This window comes from Macrobrachium nipponense, chromosome 11 (assembly GCF_015104395.2).
Source record: "Macrobrachium nipponense isolate FS-2020 chromosome 11, ASM1510439v2, whole genome shotgun sequence".
Classification (NCBI taxonomy): Eukaryota; Metazoa; Arthropoda; class Malacostraca; order Decapoda; family Palaemonidae; genus Macrobrachium; species Macrobrachium nipponense.
In genome coordinates, this window is record NC_061087.1 from 41,377,830 (window position 1) to 41,400,647 (window position 22,818).

At 38.2% G+C, this 22,818-nt stretch overlaps 1 protein-coding gene across 1 annotated transcript in view; it reads left to right on the forward strand.

Annotated features, from left to right (window-relative positions):
- The window catches only part of LOC135205488 (zinc finger CCCH domain-containing protein 10-like), a 42,970-nt gene extending 24,760 nt beyond the window's left edge, over positions 1–18,210 (forward strand). Inside the window, exons 3-4 of the mRNA XM_064236205.1 lie at positions 14,644–15,084; positions 15,684–18,210. Coding sequence (XP_064092275.1) covers positions 14,644–15,084; positions 15,684–16,190 — 948 coding nt within the window. The 3' untranslated portion in view covers positions 16,191–18,210. The remainder of the gene's footprint in view (positions 1–14,643; positions 15,085–15,683) is intronic.
- The last annotated feature ends 4,608 nt before the right edge of the window (positions 18,211–22,818 follow it).

The window sequence follows — 22,818 nt, forward strand, 5'->3', positions numbered from 1 at the left end:
CTGACAGGTAAGTTGATTGTATGAAAATGATATTGTTATGTTACAATAAAGTTTCATACATACTTACCTGGCAGATATATACAATTAAAGGCCCACCCAGCCTCCCCGCAGGAGACAGGTGGAAGAGAGAAAATATGATAGAAAACGGGGATGGTTCCTAGTCCTGCCGCCCAGGGCAGGCCGGTAGATCACCTGACCTACCTGTAGCGAGTGGCGCGAAATTTGAATTTCTGTCGGGGACGACGGAGTCTTAGCTATGTATATATCTGCCAGGTAAGTATGTATGAAACTTTATTGTAACATAACAATATCATATTTGAGTATTTCACAGACACGCATACGCAACATTTTTTAATACTGGAGAAACTCTGCAAAGGTGTTTTTTCAATTTTTTTATGTAATTTATAATTTCATACAATCAACTTACCTGTCAGATATATACATAGCTAAGACTCCGTCGTCCCCGACAGAAATTCAAATTTCGCGGCACACGCTGCAGGTAGGTCAGGTGATCTACCGTCCTGCCCATGGGGTTGGCAGGATTAGGAAACCATTCCCGTTTTCTATTCATATTTTTTCTGTCGCTTGGAATGTAAACAACGTTGCAGTTCCTCCTGACTTGATTTTTGGATTTCATCGCCATCGATCTTCTGGGCTATCTTTTGCAGGGAAGTACTGGATCTTTGGTTCGGCATACGCATATTAATTTGTTTTTATAACTTTGGCTTCGAAAATTTCGAAGAATTGTTTACGTGTAACTACCGAACTTTTCGGTAGACACTCACATAGTTTGCAAGAAGGAAAATTTTAATATTTATTCATAATAACGTGTAGTAAATGTTAGAATTGATTGAGCTAACTTCCTTCTTGAGGATGTAAGGAAAGAATAGTTACGCTTCCTTTAGAAGTTTATATAGCTCTCGTACTAACGAGCAGTTAGAGCATTAACATTACTAGTAGTGTGGTATCCTCATCTCCTTCTTACTTCACAGAATCTTCAAATTCATATTGCAATTTGAAGACAAAGGAATGTAGCTCAAAATACGAGCTATTGAAAGGTAAGAAGTGATTTTACTGTTAGTGCAGTGGAGGGTCGGTTCTGTTTTCGGCTCTGTTTCGCTCCCAGGCCTAGACCTCTTCCAAGCTCACATACCCAGAGGAGAAGGAAAGTCGAAAGCCTTACGGAGGTTATGGAGAATCCCCACCGATCAGGGCGTCCCCTCTGGCAGGATCTGTAGAACGTCCCAGACTGCCAAGTTCGCCATTGGAAGGGCGTCCTAATTAGTAGAGGGTGCGTTCGATCGGCTCTGTCTCGCTCTCAGGCCTAGACCTCTTCCAAACTCACAAGCCCAGAGGAGAAGGAAAGTCGAAAGCCTTACGGAGGTTATGGAGAATCCCCACCGATCGGGCGTTCCCTCGGCAGGATCTGTAAAACGTCCCAGACTGCCAGGGATAGCCATTGCAAAGGCAGCCTTTAAAAAGTGCGTCTGTTCTTCCGTTTCTTCATCTTACATCCGTAAAGACGAAGAATGTACATGTTAGAAGTTCGGACGATCTGGCTCGTTCTCTGAATAAGAGAACACTGACTCACTGAGCGAGAGGCTGAGAGCCAGCCAGCAAGCTAGCGCGAGCCACGTTCCAACAGCCAGCAGCGAGCCGCGTTCCAACAGACTAGCGCGAGCCGCGTTCCAACAGACTAGCGCGAGCCTCGTTCATACAGATGAACGCGAGCCGCGTTCCAGAACTTTTTCTTGGCGCAAGGCGCCTTCAAAGAGAAAACAGACGGCTTAACTAAGGAGCCTTATAGTAGAGTGGCAATCAGAAGGATGCTTCCATTGAACGTTTTCTGGCAAGAGGCTCGTATAACAAGACTAGAGGCGCTCGGATCTATTAGGGCGCACGGGACCTTCCACGCAAGCGGAACGTTCCAGGAGCGAGTCTCCTTTCTAGCGTGCGGAACATTCCAGGCGCGCGGAACTATCCAGACGCCAGGCGCTAGGCGCAAGGATCCAGGCGTCAGAAGATTCCAAAAATCTTCATTTGAGAGAGAGGTCAGTCGCGAGACTCCTCTTTGAATTTTTAACTTGAGCAACTTTCCCCTGGCAAATGTGCAAGATGTCGCACAGGCGGCCGTTGCTTTTGTCAGAAGGATTCTGATACTAAGAGAAGCCCCTTTTCATTATTCAGAAGACTCCTTTGTTAGGCAGTTCCTCTCAATTCGGACTCTCTCCTTCATCCATGCTCTTCCCTCGTTTTGAGGAGGCAAGAGCTTTGGGAGTTTTTCTTAATAAGATCTCATCGACGTTTGGGTATGATGGCGGATAGAAAATATCTACTTCCTTCCGTAAACCCTAGTGATGAACAGGAATTCTGTCTCTTCCGCGATTTATGAAGAAATCACGACGATTTAAAGAGTTCCTTGATTAACTTCGTTCCTTAAGGATATATATATACTCTTTCTATCGTTCTATTAACGAAAAGAACGAAGATAGTAGAAGGTAGTAGAGTTTCTGCTGTATGAGAATACGATACGGTCAAATCATAAACACATACCGTAGTTACTTCTTTTCTGTGCAACTCAATTACCAGTATCCTTCTACGTCTTTCCTAGGAAGGACTACGCTTAAAGGGATTGCTAAGACAACACCTACTTAGCTTCTAGATTTATCGAAGTCTTGTTTCGCTTAAATATGCTTTAATAAGAACTTCCTGAAGTTCGATAATAATTTTATAAAATTCCTTTATTAATTGGAGTAGCTGGCAACTCTGGAAGAGTAAGCAGGGACTGCTTTCGCTGAGAGCCTGAGACCAACGCAGTACGCCTACGCCAGTTACTGTCAGTACCATGTAGGTGTCAGTCATGAGCAGTCGGGCGTATCTCTCTCTCCTGCGGGATGGAATAACTATCCGTATCTCTCCCCTACAATCGCGGTCTTAACCTTGGATTGAGGGGATAGTTAAGCTAACATAAATAAAATATTGTATGCCTTTTGCTAAGAAGCTTTCAATAAGAGAGATAGTACAACCTTTCAATGCTGTTTACCATAGGTAACATTATTAAAGGATTCTATCGCAGCAGAACATTATATTATGTAATGCTCTCAGGCTTACGAAAGCATAGCTTATTAGAGTACCTGCTCAGAAGAAGATGGATGAGTCGGATGGGAAACATTCTCTTTGGGGCAGAACTTGTTTCCCTGAATGGACTATACTACGTATATAAAGCTTTTTCCTACTAAGAACGGAATTAACATGTGAAAGGATGTCGGGTACCATAAAGGCACAGGTGTTCTGGCACATAACATAAAAAGAATTAGAAGAAAGCGCCAGTCTGGCGCAACGCGCCAGAAGTACCAACCTGGCGCAATGCTCCAGAAGCGCCAGCCTGGCGCAAAATTTGTGCCAGAAGCGCCAGCCTGGCGCAGTGAGCCAAGAGCACCATCCAAGATTTTCTCGTTTTAGCGAGTTATTAACCTAAGAGTCCAGTAGCCTCTCGGACACCAAGCTCGGTAACGGCAAGATTCGTTCCTGATTTCGTTACCCATTTAATCACTTAGGCCATTTCCACGACTCTCTCATATCGCATAGAGCATCGAGAATCTCTTTTTTCGCTCCTATTCGCGTTAACAAAGAGATCCTTCTCGATCGACGATAATAACTGTTAACATGTTTAACATTTATTGGAAAGAGTTGTGAGAACCTGCGGAAAGTCTTCTTCATAGATCTCTCAGTAAGGTAGAAGACGAACAGGCTTCCTATAGACTGCTTCCTTTTCCTACTTCTCCCCCGATTGAAGATGACGTGGGAAAAGCTTCAAGGAAGATTATCTTGCCAGTACAAGAGCAACTGGCCTCTTTGGTGGGAGTGTTAGCGCCTCGTAGGAAGGACGTTGCGCTTCCAATCAAGAAGTCTCGTCCTCTCTCCCTTGCGAAGCGAGAGGCGTCATGCAGACGTGAAGCTTCCAAACATATCGCAGAGGCTTCGGTTTCGAGAGCGAGATCGGGAGAATCTTACGGAAGACACGTAACGCCAGAGAGACGTGAGACGTCGTCAAGACATGAATCGTCATTTAAAGCTGCTTTTAGACGCGAGGCTCCAACCAAAATTTTGGCGCCAGTTAGGACGCCTTTTGAGAGCGAAGCGTCTTCCAGGCGCGAGGCGTCATCCAGACGTCAGCAGCCACACAAACGGGAGGCGTCAGCCAGGACGCTTGGCTGACTAGAAGCGTCATCCATTTATGGAGAGAAGCCTGGGCTGTTGGCGCCTTCCAGGACTATTAAAGCGGGGAAGAGGAAGGAATATCATTCCCTTAGCCCCTCTCCTATTAGGAGTTTGTCTCCTCCAGAGGAAAGACGTACTGAATTAGCAGCGGAGACTCATCTAGACCCCGAGTTAGAAGTAAACTCGGAGGAGGAGTATCAAGGAAGAGAAGGACTGTCGAACTATAATGTTTTGACAGCCTTGCTTCTAGAGGAGTATGGAGACGACTTGACTCCTGCCTCTCCTCCTTCTCCTCCCGCGTCTCTGTTCTCCGAGTACAAAGACGAAGAAATCTTCGTTTTTTCTTAGAATGAAGCCCGCCATTTCGATGAAGAGGGCTCTTCAGTCTTTAGACTCTTGGATGAAGTCGAAGAAGGAGTGAGTTAGAATGGTCTTCTGCATGCCTCCAGCGAGACTAGCTGGTAAAAGAGGCATTTGATATCAGACGGGAGAGAATATGGGTATTTCTCTTCCGTCTACGTCAGAAGCAGACTTTTCGACCTTAGTTGACGCTTCACGTAGACAAGGTTTGAACTCTGCCCGTATAACTTGGGGCATTTCAGAACTGGACCATCTCCTCAAGGGACTCTTTCATGTATTGGAAGTTTTCAACTTCTTAGATTGGTCCCTTGGGGTGATGTCCAAGAAAGCCCATGATTCTGAAGGACTCGAACCAGAAGTCCTTCTGTGTATTTTGTCTTGTATAGACAAAGCGGTTCAGGATGGCTCGGTTGAGATCTCCTCTTTGTTTGGAGCAGGTCTTCTTAAAAATTAGGACAGTATATAGTGTCTTTTTAACCAAAGCGGTCTCCCACGCTCAGAGGGCAGTGCTTCTGTACTCGCCTTTGTCTGACTTTTTGTTCCCTTCTCAGTTAGTGAAGGACATTTCTCGTTCATTAACTGAGAAGGCGACTCAAGACCTTCTGACACAGTCAGTAAGGAAGAAGAAACCTGCAGACAGCCCCAAGAACACTGTCATTGTCTGATGAGGAGAAAGACCGGGCCTACAACCTGACACAGATGCGCTAGATGCGGACATATAGGACAGATAAGAGTGTCCGATGTGGACATTGCCAGACATCCTCGAGACTCTACCAAGCTCGAAGCTCCGGCAAGTGGGGAGAGCCAACCAGGCGCGAGGCGCCAGGAGGCGCGAGGTACCAGCCAGCCGCGAAGCTCCAGGCAGGCGCAAGGCGCCACTCCAACCGGGCGAGCGACGAACAAGCCAGGCGCAAGGCGCGAGGCGCCAGGCAGGCACAAAGCGCCAACCTGGCGCGAGCAGCCAGCCAGGCGCAAGCCAGGCTCTAGGCGCGAATCTCCAGCTAAGACGCGAGGCGTCAACCAGATGCGAGGCGCCAGTCAAGCGAAAGGTACCAGACAAGCGAAAGGTACCAGACAAGCGCTAGGCGCCAACCAAGAGCGAAGCACCAGCCAGGCGCGAGGTTCCTGCCAGGCTTCAGGCTTCAGTCGGGAGAGATCCATTTCAAGAAAGCCCTGGTCTTCTTTGAAACATGGAGATCTCCTAAGCACTTCATAAGTGACTTGATTCCTTCAAACAGCTGAGAATTAAAAGCGCAGGAAGTGCGCGCTTTTGCAAATTCTTGTTCTTTACATAACAATATGTCATATAAGACATATTAGCTGTGTTGTACGGTAGAGGCAACTCTGTGTTGACTTCTCATTACACAAAGGATGTCAAGTTAACCTACGAGAGATCCTTCTCTTTTGGTTTATACGTTTCTGCGGATACGTTACTGGGATAAGGAGCCGACACTGATCCTTAACTTTGAGTTAAAGTTTTTTAACTTAGTGAAATTATTGGGGTTTTTGAAAGGAGTGTGTGGATAACTCTTTCCAATTTGAGCGCGAACCCTCGTCTGTTAGGCTCAGGTGTGATCGGGATCGGTGTTGCGCTCCTTCATAAGGTGTATTGTCATAGAAGTGGTCCAGTACCCATTGACAAAGTCCTTTCAGGCTCTGCCGAGTAAGCGGTTCATATCCCATCGGCAGACCCACAAGATCTCTTAGCCATAGATCACATATCTCGCTAAAGTCTTGAGGTGATGCAGACTACTGGGCAACAGCCACGAAGTCTACCACCTATCAGATAGGAACCAAGGTTTATTTATACCTACAACATATGTTGTTTACCTGTCTATTCCATGTTAGCTGTCTCTTACCCTCCACCAAAGGGTGTCAATCAGCTATGTATATATCTGACAGGTAAGTTGATTGTATGAAAATGATATTGTTATAATACAATAAAGTTTCATACATACTTACCTGGCAGATATATACGATTAATGGCCCACCCAGCCTCCCCGCGGAGACAGGTGGAAGAGAAAAAATATGAATAGAAAACGGGAATGGTTCCTAATCCTGCCACCCAGGGCAGGACGGTAGATCACCTGACCTACCTGCAGCGTGTGCCGCGAAATTTGAATTTCTGTCGGGGACGACGGAGTCTTAGCTATGTATATATCTGCCAGGTAAGTATGTATGAAACTTTATTGTATTATAACAATATCATGTTTTAAATAAAAAAATTTTCTCTCTCTCTCTCTCTCTCTCTCTCTCTCTCTCTCTCTCTCTCTCTCTCTCTCTCTCTCTCTCTCTCTCTCACTGAGATGAGAGAATTTTTAATGTACTATATGTTTATTAATATTTTCAAATAATAATGATAACAATATAATAAAAATACTAATAATCTTTTGTTTTATCGCCGCACAAGCTCAAAGTCCAGATCTGTCAAATATATCAAGTAATGTGACAGGAGGAAGAGTGTTGCCAGATTAGCATTCAATGATTTTTATTTAATTCTCTCTCTCTCTCTCTCTCTCTCTCTCTCTCTCTCTCTCTCTCTCTCTCTCTCTCTCTCTCTCTCTCTCTATTAAGGCAAATACTAACAAATGGCAACCCTCAGCCAAAGTGGTTCAACAGGGAAATTAAAAATAAGATAAGAGAGAAAGACAGATTGCACAAATCAGTGAACCCACACCCAACACCAATAGAACCAAACAGGCATAAAGAACTCTAGATTGGTGGACAAATTAGTAAGAAATGTAAAGAGAAATGAGGATAAGCGAGTTGCATCAGTTTGTAAAGACAACCCAAAAGAATTCTTTGCACATGTTAATAGTAGGAAATAAAAAAAAATTGCATAGGTCCCCTAAGGGACATTAGAGGTAACCTGGTGAACTCAGATTTGGAAAAAGCAGTTATTGAATAAGTTTTTTTTACTAGTGTATTCACAACTGAAGACACTACCTCAGGTCGGAACTTGCTATTAAATATGAAGGGGCAGATCCACTAGACAAAATAATATTTACAGAAGAGGACATTAAAAACAAAATAGACAAACTCAATAAGTTCAAATCTCCTGGCCCAGATGGGATTCATCTAAGAGAAATTAAAGAGCTGAAAGAGGAGATAGTTCCTCACCTTTATAAACTCTACAGGAAAAGTGCTGAACAAAGAAAGGCACCAAAAGGATGGAAACTAGTAAATGTGCCCCAGTTTACAAAAAAGTTTCGAGAGAAGAGCCAGGAAATTATAGACCAATCTGCCTAGCGTTGGTCGTTTGCAAGATTTTTAAGTCCATAATTACAGATCAAATTGTGGATCACATCGATAGAAACAACTTACTGTTAAACAGTCAACACGGTTTCAGACAAAACAGATCCTGCCTATCAAACCTCTTGGAGTTTTTTTCATAACATGCTAAGTATCTATGACAGTAGTAGAGCAATGGATATACTCTACTTGGATTTCCAAAAGACCTGTGACAAAGTCCCACACAAGAAACTGATGACAAAAGTTAGAGCTTAGGAATTGTAGGAGAAACAGCAGACTGGGTCGAAGACTTGCTAACTTATAGAAAACAGAGTCATAATAAATGGTGAAGAATCAGAATGGGGAGATGTAACAAGTGGAGTTCCCCAGGGTTCTGTCCTTGGCCCTCTCTTTTGTTTGATTTACATTAATGATATTGATGTAGGCTTAACTAGCAGGATAGCCAAATTTGCAGATGACACCAAACTAGGTGTAAATGCATTAGACCCAGATGTAGTGGGAAGTTTAAGAAATGATCTAATGCAAATAGGAGAGTTGGCAAAAAAATGGCAAATGCCTTTTAACGTAGAAAAGTGTAGTGTTACAAATAGGAACAAACAACCCTCATGCCAGCTACATGCTGCTTGGGAATGACATAAATAGTGTAGAACAAGAGAAGGACCTTGAAGTTATTATTACCAAGGACTTAAATTCCACAAAACAGTGCATAAAAACAGAAAAGAAAGCCCAGAAACTAGTGGGATACATAAAGAGGCAGTTCAAATACAGAAACAAGGAAACTGTGCTGCAGCTCTACACATCAATAGTTAGACCCCATCTTGAATATGCAGTACAGTTTTGGTCACCAACACTAAGAAAAGTCATAAAAAGATTAGAAGGAGTACAAGCAAGAGCCACAAAGTTAATTCCATCCACCAGGCAAATAGGTTACCGAAGACGACTAGATAGCCTGAACATGTATGACAGAAACATGACAATTGCGAGGACAACTATAATAGAAACCTTCAAAATACTGAAAGGCATAACAAAAGTAGACTGTAACCTATTTACATTAAACGAAAACCAGACAAGAAATAATGGATGGAAACTAGAACCGAAGAGAGAGAACACATCCCATTGTGGGAACTTCTTTACATACAAGATAATGTGAGAAGAGGAATAAACTGCCACCAGAAGTTGTAAACAGCAACAGTGTGGAAGAGTCTAAAAGAAAGCTAGACAAAATCATTGGGGCACTGTGAATGCACAGTAAAACCTGCTCCTACAGATAAGTGAGCACACGATGTCTCCTCGGATGGACTAACAAGTTTTTGAGACATCGTAGTCCTTGTAACTCCTTGTAACTCTTGTAGTTAGCAATAGCATAGATAATATTTAATTGATCTGCTTTTATCTTTACCTTCTGGAACTGTAAATGCCTGTTCTAAAACAGACACAACTAAGAGTTGTATTAGTCCAAATTAAAAGCACTGTTTTTTCATGAAAAGGAAATTCAGAAACAAAGTGAAAGAGATAGAATAAAGAATTTCTTAAAAGTGGTTGAGAAGACTTCTAAAAATAGATTGGTTGGTCGGAAGGGGGATAGAAGAGAGAACTATGTTGTATGTATGTAATCTTCACACACTCCTATGATTTTACCAACCATATGTTTCTTTTTTGTGGGTAATGTATTAAGTTAACTTTTAAATAAAATTACAGTAACTTTAATTTCATTTAAAAGTTAGCTTAATATTTATGGAGCATTGTTAGGGTCATGTTTAGTGTTCAAACTCAAGAAGTAAGCATTTATATTAGCATTTTTAGAGACCGTGCCAAACTTAAGTGAAAATTCCCCTTGCATGAAGGTGTCTGGCGTAAGTTTGGGGTATTACTGTATATTTCCATGTATCAGATGACCTTAAGTTAAGATGAGGTAAAAAATCATGGCAAATTTTCATGAATTTTACTCATCTGTAATATACGACGACTTCTAAATTTTTTGGGTAAAGGTGATGAGTATTTGCAAAATTAAATAGTACAACTATATTTTGTAATAATGATGACTTAAATAAAGGTTGTTTTGCTTGTTGTATCTTGTATCCAATTACAGTACAGTTTTACTATTACTATTATCATATTGTTATTGTAATGAGAGAGAGAGAGAGATATGTGATGAATGTTGTGATGTGTATGAAAAACTTTTAATGAAAGATGAATGTTAAGTTATCCTAAATGTTATCACTACTGTAATTATACTTTCGTTGAAATTTTTGAAAGATTATCGAAAGATAAAGGTTGCTTTGAGCACAACTGTTACTCAATGTTTACATTTTCTCAGCTGGGATCATAGATAAAATTTGGTTTCATTAATATAGAATTATTCTTCAATTAGGCTATTTGGTATGAAGATATGCCAATAATATATAAGGTAAAAGTGGTTTCATTACCTTTATTGTCAGTTTATTTCATAATGCAAATCTTCATGTATGTCAGTGGTTATCTAGCTGATACTGCATCCATTAAGATCATAATGGATCAGTGTTGTGTCGGTGGAGGGGGCGACTACTCATCCCACCAACACTCATAGACGTATGTCCCTGCCAGACCTCCCTAACACTGGGAAGAGGCAAAGTTAATGTCGAAGGGCGGTCAGTGGTGTTTGCTTTTGGGTAATCACTCCCTCAATTGAACTTGTCCATTCCCAGGACTTGGTAGACAGCTACTCGGAAAGGCGTCCAAGTGTAGGTGCATAGCTTAGCATCCAGTGGCTCAGATTCTGACTCAAGCATTAAAATGAGTTGTCTAATTAAAAGCTTCAGTAAAAATATAGAATAAAACGAACATCACATACAAACTAAAAATTAAAAATTACGAAAAAACTAAAACAAAGCGCAAATCAAACAAAAACAGAAATAAAAAGAAATATATGAAAGGTAAACAAACTACACTCAAAATTAAAATGGCTAACGACCCACTTTGTGTACCTACTATGAAACTATATGATAGCTAGTTGAATACCAGAGGAGTTGTTGTTCAATTCCGGTTTCATTTTCTAAATAAACAGCGACTCTGAAATTAAAAGGTCCAGTCTATTTGAGCAAAAAGACAGTACTCTAAAATCTAGGTGAGTGAAAGGATGGTCCTGTGCTAAACTGTGATCCCTTATGGCAGAAAATGGTGGTTTAGAAAGAGGAAACCTAGTTCTAACGGAAAGACCTCTGTGTTCCAAAATTCTGTGTCTAAGCCAGCGGGAACTGGATCCCACGTATCGCAGACCACACTGCGAACAGGTAAACAAGTAAACGACACTCTAATTAAGGTCCACAGGAAGAGCAGGCTTCTCCCTCAAAAGTGATAGTAAAAAGAAATCTGAAACTAACTTGAGGAAAACTATGCTTAAGTATTTCTTGTAACTTTTTTCGTACCAAGTAGCTACTATGACCAAGGAAAGGCAATTTAATATACTTTACATCTTTACTAGCAGTACTGTGCACCAGTCTGGGACAAAATTTCTCATGTAGAAAATTTTTCAGAACTTTGTAAAAGACAAATACGGGATAAGAATTTTCGGAAAAATAATTCTGGAGGAAGACCATGTCTTGATGAAATAAATTAAAATCACAACAGACATTGTAAGCTCTATTTATCATAGTACGTATTGAATTAAGTTTAAACAACTTTGGTGAAAAACTAAGATAATTCAATCCCAAGCCAGTAAAAGTACTTTTCCTATAAACGGAAGTCTCAAATTTACCTCTATTTCTGTGTACCTGAACATCTAAAAATGACAACATATTATCCTGTTTCATAGTAGGTACACAAAGTGGGTCGTTAGCCATTTTAATTTTGAGTGTAGTTTGTTTACCTTTCATATATTTCTTTTTATTTCTGTTTTTGTTTGATTTGCGCTTTGTTTTAGTTTTTTCGTAATTTTTAATTTTTAGTTTGTATGTGATGTTCGTTTTATTCTATATTTTTACTGAAGCTTTTAATTAGACAACTCATTTTAATGTAATTTTTAGTGATTTCTCATCCTTGTCATTTTTTCAGCCTGAAGATGAGGTTTTAAACCTCGAAAGCTCGTAATATTAAAGAATGTTCTTCCTAGTCTTGGCACTATTATTTATCATCAAGCTAAGATTTCCAAGTAGCCGCCCAATTACTGAGACTATATATATTTTATATATATAATATAACTTGTAAGATTTTTGCTCCTGGTGAGCTTAAGTTTCATAGTGAAGAGGACAGCGAGAAGACTGGAGATCGTTTCTTCTTTTTATTGACACCTACGTTTTGGGAATCCTTTCCCATCTTCAGGGCTATAAATAGAATTAATTTTTTACGATATTAAAAAGTATGCTAAAATAACCTAATAATTATAAGAATATAGTTTGTCATTAAGCTAAAAGAAAAACAAAAACTACAAAGTGACTTTAAGCTAAAAGTAAATTAAAACACTGAATAACTTAGTAAAATAACACATCCAAAAGCAAAACGAAAAATAAAAATTGAAAAAATAAACAAAGACAGCATTCTGCCAGACTTACTGTTAAGAGGTTTGGTTGTTAGCTGATGGAAAATAGCATAGTCAAAAGGTGATGTTGGAGGAATCAAAAACAAGGGAGAGAGAGAATGTGAGTAATAGGCAGTTAAGCAATATGTAACGGTGTGGAGGTATAGTTTGGTTGTTTAAGTTAGGAGACAGTTTCTTGATGTAAAGAGATTCTAAAAGATGGAGCAAAAGACAATCAGCAGTTTGACAGAGTATTTTGAAATTATTTTACATAACATCAGTTTTACATGAATTTGTGGTTCATTATGGCCGAAAATTCTTTCGGCCATAAGGAACCATGCAAATTCATGCAAAACTGATGTTATGTACAATAATTTCAAATGGGCATTGTACTGAATAATAAGTGTCAGTAACAAAATTGTCTAATATTGTTTCCATTATTTCCTTATAATAATGGTAATCTGGATAAAGCTAGTTGTGCGTCCTCGATTTACAGTGCCTCCGACTTATTGCGTCATAAGCACTAATTTAACAGCAATGTAACTTGATGCTACATAAAGTTACGGTAATGTGAGCGCTGTTGAAGCACTGTTAATGGTGAAAAACTAACTTATAGTGGAACGGATCCCCACCGTAAGTTGAGGACGCACTGTAACAAAGTAAGAACTTGCTCATCCTAATATATAATTATGATAATTACCTAAGGCAATTACTGAAATTACAGTTGTTTATAGTATCAATACTTTGTCGCTAATTATAATTACCTAAGATTTTTATTGTTATTACTGTTGTTTTGTTTTACAGTGTTGAAAGTTCTGAGGTAGTTAACTATTGACACAACTATCGACACTTCAGGGGGCAGCCTATCATTAACAGTCTCAGTAGGATTTAATGTTTGCTTTTAATACTCGGTGTGTAAGACTACTTCCCAAATTGTGGGGGGGGGGGGGGGGGGGGGGGGGGGGGGGGGTGATGATTTTTTTAAGGTTAAAAGGTCACCTTATAAGCCAGCATATACAGTACTAAACATTTTCTGTGGAGAGGAAATATAGAAAATGGAAAGTCATTGAAGAATGAGTTCAGTCAAGAAGATAGAAATAAGATGATTGTGTGGAAGAGGGAGTGAGTGAGATGACTGATCTCTTTCCCTTTTTTCCTTTCTTCAATACCTACAGGCAGTTTGAAGAAAAGACACACTGGAACTTGTTTCATGTAGGTGAGCGTTGCAGTGAGGCCGTCCCCGGTCATCGCCAGTCTCAGTTAATGGCGATCTGGTTTTATGGAACTTGTCTAGCACCATAAAATCAGCAATTTATTGGGCCGTAACGGCCAAGTATTGGTTAGCAGCACCTTGAGGTGCCGATAATAGAGTTACGGCGCCATTAACCAGTAATCAGCACCATAAGTGCCACAAATTGCAGAGTTTCGGTTAATGATGATGTTTGCTTATCAGAACCCCGCTGAGAATGGAACCCATGCCAATCACTGGGAACTGGCTGTATACTGTTACAGCACTTATGTTCCATACAACATACAAATCTGCTTCTTAGTAGCTTCAACTCCTCTCTCCAGCAAGGGGAGTAAGGAGTGGTGACGAACCCATTTCATGTGGCTGACATGGTTTGTTGCTTGAACAGATATAGTTCTTCCATATACGCAATGAATGTGGACATGTTGCATTGTATTTAAACCCAGGGTGTTAGATATCCACATATCTAACATTTTAAAAGCTTAGGTCCTTTTTATTAGAATGTTCATTTATAAGGAGAGTGATCAGATGTGCACATCCTCCAGTCAGTTCAGGATTCTCATACCTCCCTCCAAGTGTGAGTCTATCCTAGTGTTAAAACCAAAGGTTTGTTCTGCTTATGAATAAAAGACATTTTTTTTTTTTTTTTTTTTTTTTTTTTTGCAATTCATAGCTAACAAACCTGAGGTGTTAACATTGACTGCCCACCTCTAGCCACCCCTCTTATGTCTTATCATAAGTTGGAAGAAAGTACATGTTGGGTGCCAGATTCCAGATTCCTTGCATATATACCAGAAAATTTATCCTGTGTTTAGCTATTAAAAATACAAAATCATTAACAATTTGTAGTTTTTTTTAAGAAAAAGACTATTGCCAACCAAAAATGTTTTTGTAAGATGTATTCTTATTTTCTTTGAACCTCTCATCAGTAAAATGTTATTCTGTATTACATTTTAAAGTATATTGACTTAAGTCCCCTTATCTAAAGGTAATGCTTTTTATCTGATCAGAAATGATTTACAAGAAATTACCAAAATTTTAATTTATCATATGTTCTTTGTACTTCAAGGACTACCTCATGGGTGAGTGCTCAAGAAGGAGAGGGGGCAAATGCAAGTTTAGACACCTCACACTTTCTGAATATGAGCAAGCAGTATATGGTACAAACCAACCAAAACAGTGCCCACAAGAACCACCACCTAGTAGTATAGGACCCCCAGATCCAAAAAGACAGAGATATGAACCTAAATCAGTCAGTGCAGAATTTGCACGAGAGAGAGATTTCTTGCGTCCTGTCGAAGAACTTAGTAGAGAAGCAATGCTCGGGCAAACCATAAGTTTAAGAGATTTTCGTGATAGAGATAGAGAGCGAGACAAAGAAAGAGATCGACGTGGCTTAGAAGAAATTTTGATATTAAGAAAACAAATTGATGATCTCAAGAAGGACAACGCTAATCTCAAGAAAGAAAATTCTGATCTTCGAGCAACTAATGAATTCTTATTAGATCAGGTTGGTATTGTGTTTATATAGCTTATGATATATATTTTATAAATACAGTATTGATCATTTTATGGTTTACAATTTATATGCAAGATACTTGACCTTGCTTTAAAAAAATTCCATACAAAGATATTTGGACTTGCTTAGAAGAAAGATAATTGATTAGACTGTAACAAAATGGGAACCTCTTTTATGGCACTCATAAGTAATCCTTTAAATAAAAAATAAAATACAGTACGTATTGGCAATAAATTGAGTGAGTTGCCAGTTGTTGCCATTAAATAATTAGCATAATTTACTGGAAATAGTTTGGTGATGGTATATCAACAGTTTCCTACTCAGAATAAAACATGATGTTTATGGAGTTAGTTTATTCACTTTTGAAATATTGGTAGTCATAAAGACAAGCTGCTAGAGTTGGTGTTGCATGCTAACATTATTATAAAAAGTTTTTGTTAACAGCTAAGCTTTTATTATATGTAAACAATTTGTTTATTATGTGGCTTTAGGAACATTATCATTGTTATCCTGGGCTAATTTCTTTAGCATTTCTCCAATTGATTATATTTCATTTGAATGTTGAAAATGTTTTCATTTTTTTAATTTAGGTAACTACTCTAAGATTAAGCAAAGCAAGTGGAAGTGTGACAGCTGTAACTGTGCCAGCTGTCAGCTTGGCGTCTACTATCCCCGTTGCAACAAGCGTACAGCCTTTGACTGCACAGCTCTCTCAGCCCCTCCCAATTACATCGGATGTTGTTGCCTTGCCTACTGGTCCACCTCGGCCCCCACCACCACCCCAAGCACCTCAGCAAGCACCACCACATTCAATGGCTCCCCCATCTCAGCAAGTTGCAGTAGCACCTCCAGGGTCAGCAGTAGTAGGATCGGTCGGTGGCGTACAAGTTTCGTTGCCTCAGGCAACGGCTCTTACGGCAGTGTCTTTGTCGACAGTCACTCTAAATCCACAGATTGCACCGGCAACATCAATGGCACCCTCGATGGCCCCCCCATCAGCACAGAATATGGCTATTTCCATGAGTGGCGCATCTGGCGGTCATCTCGTGTCCTATCCCATAATGACACAACCTGGGTTAAGGCCACAACTGCAGTGAATGTCAGTAGTCAGTAGTTGTCTAACTGATGGCTGTGTCTTTTTTTAGGTATTTTATGGCAGTCTGCTTAAATTCATATTGAATGATTGCACATAATTTATTGACTTTCTGTTGTTACCTGCCAAGTTATACACAAGTTGAAATGAAAGTTTTCATTGTAAGTATATGTCCCTTTCATTTAAGGCAGGGTGATTGATAATGCAGATTTTCAGTGTCATTTGCTTATCATTGATACTATACTCAAATAATTTTATAACTCCTTACAAAAAAATTGTCAATATTCTTAGTTTTGCTAGTTATGTTAATAGTAAAAAAAAAAAAATTTCCAGTTATGTTGCAGATAAAAAAAAAAAGTGGTTTCAGCTGTTGGAGTAGGTTATAGAGCAATCATTATTCAACGTGTTCTTAGTTGAGTAGAGTATTATTTGTAGAGTATATACCTAAAGGATAGCTTTCCTATATACTTAATCATTCTCATTTAAAGTAAAAGTTCATTACAGTTGCACAGTGGATAGTATTTTGTCAGTTTGTGTCACTGCCTTTTAGTTACAGCTCTTGAATATTCTTGGTGATTGTTTGATGACTAGAGGTGTGTGTGTATGCTGCTGATTTAGTCTGAAATCAGCATTTATAAACAAAATAGACCTAAATGAATGCCTCATGTCATACATTACTAATCAGTCATTTTGTTCAAAGAATCAGAAAGATGCATGCTCATAAGTTTTCATAGTTATGGACTACATACTGGAAAATGGGTTCCCTTTTAATACTGACTAACTATTCTTCAAATTTTTATAAGAAGATTATTAGATTATGCTGCATCTTCATTTACAAAACCATAGAAGGACATTGAAGTAATGGTAGTATAAGAAACACTGTAGAATGCAAATGATCAGAATAGAAATCATGGAATTGGATAGATCTGTATGGAAAGTAAAAAAAGAAGAGTTATGTGCCAGAATCTTAGAGTCTAGGATATGATAGAATAAAGGAAGTTGTGGATTTATACCAAGACCTATTGACAATTCAGAATTACAAAGGTCAAGGGAATTAAAATAAGGTGATGATCTCAGGAAATTTTAGTCCAGTGGAAAGTGAAAGGAAAGTGCAGAATCAAGACCATTATTATTAAACCCAGAAAATGAGAAAGACAAAATTTAAACCATGAATATGTAAATAAGCTGAGAAATGAGAATGATTCAAGCAAGAAAAAGTCTTAAGTATGCTAAGATCTACAAAGAAAGAAAGGGAAGAAAAAGAAAAGCTAAGAGGAAATTATGTATTTCCTGAATGGTTGAAGAAGATGTGTGTGATCATATTCAGCCACTGTAGTTCAAGGAGAAACATTTCATTTGGAAAAAGATGCAAATTTTTTGTGTGATAACATTATGCATCTATACTGACTTGATTCATGATACTTCATCAAGTTATTTGAGAGCTATCTTATAAAGGATGAGTGTTAAGTTGTTTGGTTTCATGATCTAAAGTCTAACCAGTATCTTATCCTGTTTAAAAATTTGCTCATATGGTAGAGTACAGTAATTAGACTTTTTTTTATTTTATTTTTATACTGTATATGGGAAATTTTTATTGCAGGTAGTTATTTTTGCTTTACATATACAGGCGGTCCCCGGGTTACGACGGGGGTTCCGTTCTTGAGACGCGTATTAGCCGAAAATCGTCGTAAGCCGGAACATCGTGAAAAATCCTAAGAAAACCTTACTTTTAATGCTTTGGGTGCATTGAAAACTATGTAAACTGCATTCTTATGGCATTTTTCATCAAAAAAACCTTCAAATATTGATTATTTTGCATTTTTGGTGTCATATTTCATCTCCCAGATGAGCGTTGTAGGCGTCGTAACCCTGGAAATAACGTCTATTGACAAGCGTCGTAACCGGGGACTGCCTGTACTATAATGTACTTTATAACATCCATTGCTGGCTTGAGCTAGAAATAGTCTCTCTCTCTCTCTCTCTCTCTCTCTCTCTCTCTCTCTCTCTCTCTCTCTCTCTCTCTCTCTCTCTCGTCTCTCCTCATCGTCTCTCTCTCTCTGCGCGCACTCACATGTTAATGAAGGATGTCAAGTAAAAATTGGTATTTTTGAGACATGCACTAGTCATATTTCAAAGTTTTCTCAACAATCTTGGACCTAACTATAGATTTGATGTTCTTAAGATCAATTATTCATCTTACTGTTATCAGTATGTATGAAAAAGTCACAATATGATCATTTGGTTTATTGGCGACGTATTTGTAGAATGTCATATATTAAGATAAAAGCTTTCTTCCATTTCAATGATTTAGTAACTATTATTCTGAATCATTTGTGAAGTTTACACTTACAAAAACCATAGGATCCTATTTTCTAATAGTATACAATTTATTCAAGGTTTTCTTTGACATATCATCATCATCATCATTGTTTCAGTATGGACTAACCTAGGTACGAGTTTCTTTCATTTATCTTGATGACTGTGATATCCTGTAATTCTTCCAGAAATATTTTCAGTTGATGAGACATTATGAAAAATTCATATAAATAGATCTCATTAATGGACAGCTTTATTCCTATGTGATAACAACGCTCTTCAAAAATCAATTGCTTATATGTAAATTGTATGATGAATGCTCCAAGAGGAAGCAGATTTGATGTGTTTGTACTGAGTTATGTTTATTTTTGTGGAAGTTTAATATTATGATAATAATTAAGATGTCAAGTGTTTGTGATAGTGACATGTAAGATTTGTTTCAACTTGTCCAATACATGAGTACATGCAGTTGACCCCCAGTATTCAATGGGGATGCATACCACAACCCCCCCTCCCCCTTGTATAGCTAAAATCTGTAAGTACTTGACATCCCCCAAAAAATGCCTATAATTGCCTATTGTGATGGTTCAAACTAAAAAAAAAAAACTTTAAAAATGCATATGCCTGAGTATTTTATTGGTTTTATCACAAAAAATCCATTTAGTCACAAAAATACAGTAATTAGTGGATATTTCTCCGTGAAAAATACTGCAAATAGGCCAATTTTCTGCAGATAATGTGGATATATGTTCCTCAGAAAAATCTGCAAATATGAGAAGCCGCAATTCTGGAACCACGGATAGCCAGGTGTCCACCATATTGATGTTGCAAAAAGGAACTATACTAATCTCTCTCTCTCTCTCTCTCTCTCTCTCTCTCTCTCTCTCTCTCTCTCTCTCTCTCTCTCTCTCTCTCTCTGTACATTTCCATTTGTTCATTAAAAAAATAGTTACCACATCTGTTAATCCTTTCTCCTTTAGCTGAGGGACTTTATTTGTCAAGTCTGAGAACAATTGAGTGAAAGTGGTGAATTTTTTGAAAAAGTGTACTGTTGACAAAGTCACACAGGCACATGTTTTACACTATCATGTGTAGATACTCTGTACAAGGTGTCTTAGGTCTTTGTTCATTTTCATATTCTGATTTTGACACTATTATGTGTGTTTAAAGTGATTCCCTGGAGAGGAAAGGAGTTGTGTGGTGTGAGTTATGTCCTGAAATTTAGTACTGTTACTTGCAGTTTTATGGTAATTCATTTTATGTTTCAAATTAAAGTAATGTAGCACATATGTGTAAAACTGTAAAGCAGTGGCTGGACAGTGTTACTTGGAAAAGTCTGGCTTTTCAGGAAATTTCATTGCCTTTTTGTAATATATAGCTTTACTGAGAATGATAAAACCTTAGATTTGTGTATCAAAAATGTTTCTGGAAATACTATGTTGCTATGTCCTTGATTATTTCTTACAAAATAAGAGGTGGTTGAATAAGAAACAAACAGGTTTAATAAACTGCAGGCATGGTAATGATCATGTCATTCCACTTTCTTGCTTAGTGTATAATACATTTTTCTTTAATTTCACTACATCCATACTTGTTTTGTGTCATTGCAAGACTTGTACACGAGATTAGTGGAACACTCTCTCTCTCTCTCTCTCTCTCTCTCTCTCTCTCTCTCTCTCTCTCTCTCTCTACCAGATGTCCCTTTTGTGGTGCATTTTAAGGAATACCAAATGTTGATTGCAGTCTCCTATGCCTCACCTCTGTTGTTTTGTGCTGTTGATTTTTCATCCATTATTGTCTTTCATCAAAGCTGTCTGATGTCCTTAACTTTTGTGCTGTTGATTTTTCATCCATTATTGTCTTTCATCAAAGCTGTCTTATGTCCCTAACTTTAACTTGCTCCAGTTTTGCTCTTGTATTTAAAACAAAATAAAAAAAACTCAGGACAGCCCTTGGATCTCTCTCTCTCTCTCTCTCTCTCTCTCTCTCTCTCTCTCTCTCTCTCTCTCTCTCTCTCTCTCTCTCTCTCTCATGTGGTCAGTTATATTTGTATTGTTTACAAATGATGGATCAGCTAATATCACTTACATTCTGATTGTTGTGGCTGCAAATGTGAAGTTTGGTTGTTTTTGTGATTTAAGAAGTAAGCTTCTGAAATATGAAAGACATATTTTCAGGTGAACCATTGACATATTGGAAATTGGATTCTGGGGTTGTATTGTCAAGAAAATCTTCAAAATTCTAATTTTCCTGTCTTAATTATTTCAAATTTTCATTTTGTGTTCCTGTCCAGTAAGAATATTTACTTAATTAATACATCTTCCTTGTTTATGAATATATTCTGCCATAAATCAGAGGGAATTCAAATTCAACAGCTTCAACAATTTTAGTTCATATCTGGGTAAAATGGTTCTTACCTCATTGGAGATATCAATCCTTAGGGATTCACATTTGATATGAAAGCCTAATTTTGTGTTCAATCCTTTAAACTCTCAGGAATTGATGATAGTTGGATACAAGAAGTTGCTATGTATGTTATTCCCACTCCATTTACAATTTCACCCTGTAATTTTTTATTGCATATGTGTGGGAGACTATATAGCTTCCCTTGTACTTTATAAGACAAATTGACTTATGAAGTATGCCTTTCTAGTATTGTGGCTTTTTCTTTTCCCTCACCATACTGGAGTAGGTTAATGAATGAGTACATGTGAAGTAAAAGTTTCTCTGAAATGTCATGCTGTTAGCAAGTACTTTTTATTTTTAGTGGATGTTATACCTAAGAATTACAATGTTTGAATCCCCTATCCATTTTTTCCACCTGGTAGACACAGCTGTAAGGATATTAGTTGTTGATTCACATGCTACATGGAATAATAGTGCAGAGGAGTGCCACCCCCCTTCCCTTTTTTTCTGTATGCTGTAGATCATTTTTATGTGCAGACACACGAATCTTGCATCCGCAACAATTTATTCTCATTTGTATTGGTTTTTAAAAAGTTGAAGGACAGAGGATATTGCTGGCTCCTAAATCCAATTGGTTATTGTTGTAATGTGTATTTAGTGTTTTAGAATTTTCTAAGAACACTTCATCGTTTTCCATGTGAAACCCATTATGTAACATTGTTTAATCCTGTACCTCCTGCTGTCTTATTTCCAGCATTGAATATCACTGAATATTTTGTCTTCTATTATTGAACTGACATTGTTGAACAATTATCATTTATATTGTCGCTTTACACCAGCTTTGAGATTGAAGATTTGTTGCTCAGTCGTCAGGCTAATCTCTTGTACAACTGACTATGTTGTCACTTACTGTATGTAGCACTACTGCACATGCACAATGTACATTATCCAGTTTATTCCAAAACTCATGCTTTGGCAATCTTCTATTCATTACTTTGTTCATTTGTAAGGATGTAAGCTCATTAGTAACGTGACTTTCCTATTTAGTGTTTGTGGCTTTTTCTTTTTTTTCTTTTTTTTCTTTTTTTCTAGTTAGCTATGTAGACAATGAATAGTGAAGTTGTTGTATTTTTCTCTTTTTAGGAATAGCAGGGTTATGTGTAGCATGTTGTGATGTGTCTTAAAATGGGAGACCATTGAACTTAAAGGAATTTGCAACAATTATAGATTTTGCATGCACACTTGTAAGTTATTTTCACATGCACATCATTCAGAGAAAGAGGAAAATGTACAATAGATGTCATTTTGGAATATCATAGTTAATTAGGCATTTTTTATGCCTCGTTTCATTTCAGTCAAGTTTTGTGTCACACTTGTGAATTCTGTTACAGTTTTAATATACATTTACATGCTGTGTATTCAGGTCTGTGATAATTGCATTTGAATGGTGTGGCTAATTGTTAAAGGTTTGTAATAATTTTCGTTTTAATTTCCAGAAGATTACTGGCATTCTGGTAATGTTCATTGTATATTTTTCAAATGAATACAAACATTTGATTGCATCAGTTTTATTTGGCTTGGTTTATTGAGACATTTTGCCATTATTTTTAACATATAACCTGAATTCATGTTTTAGGAAAATAGCAACATGACAGTAGTACTGCGCTATTAGTTTATTGTTGGGTCACGTAGAGTTAGAAAGGGCTTCATAGTGCTCCTTGACATGATGCTGCAAAGTAGGTGGAGGGCTAGTTAGGAGTAGCCCTTTTTCACAGTTTTGTAAATAATGTAAAGTTTGTGGCAGTTATTAAAATAATGTTTTACTTTGAGGTTTTCATATCCCTTTTAGAGTTCAGATTCTTACTTTATTAGGGCTTTTCGGGAATAGCTGTATGTATCAGAAAACTTGA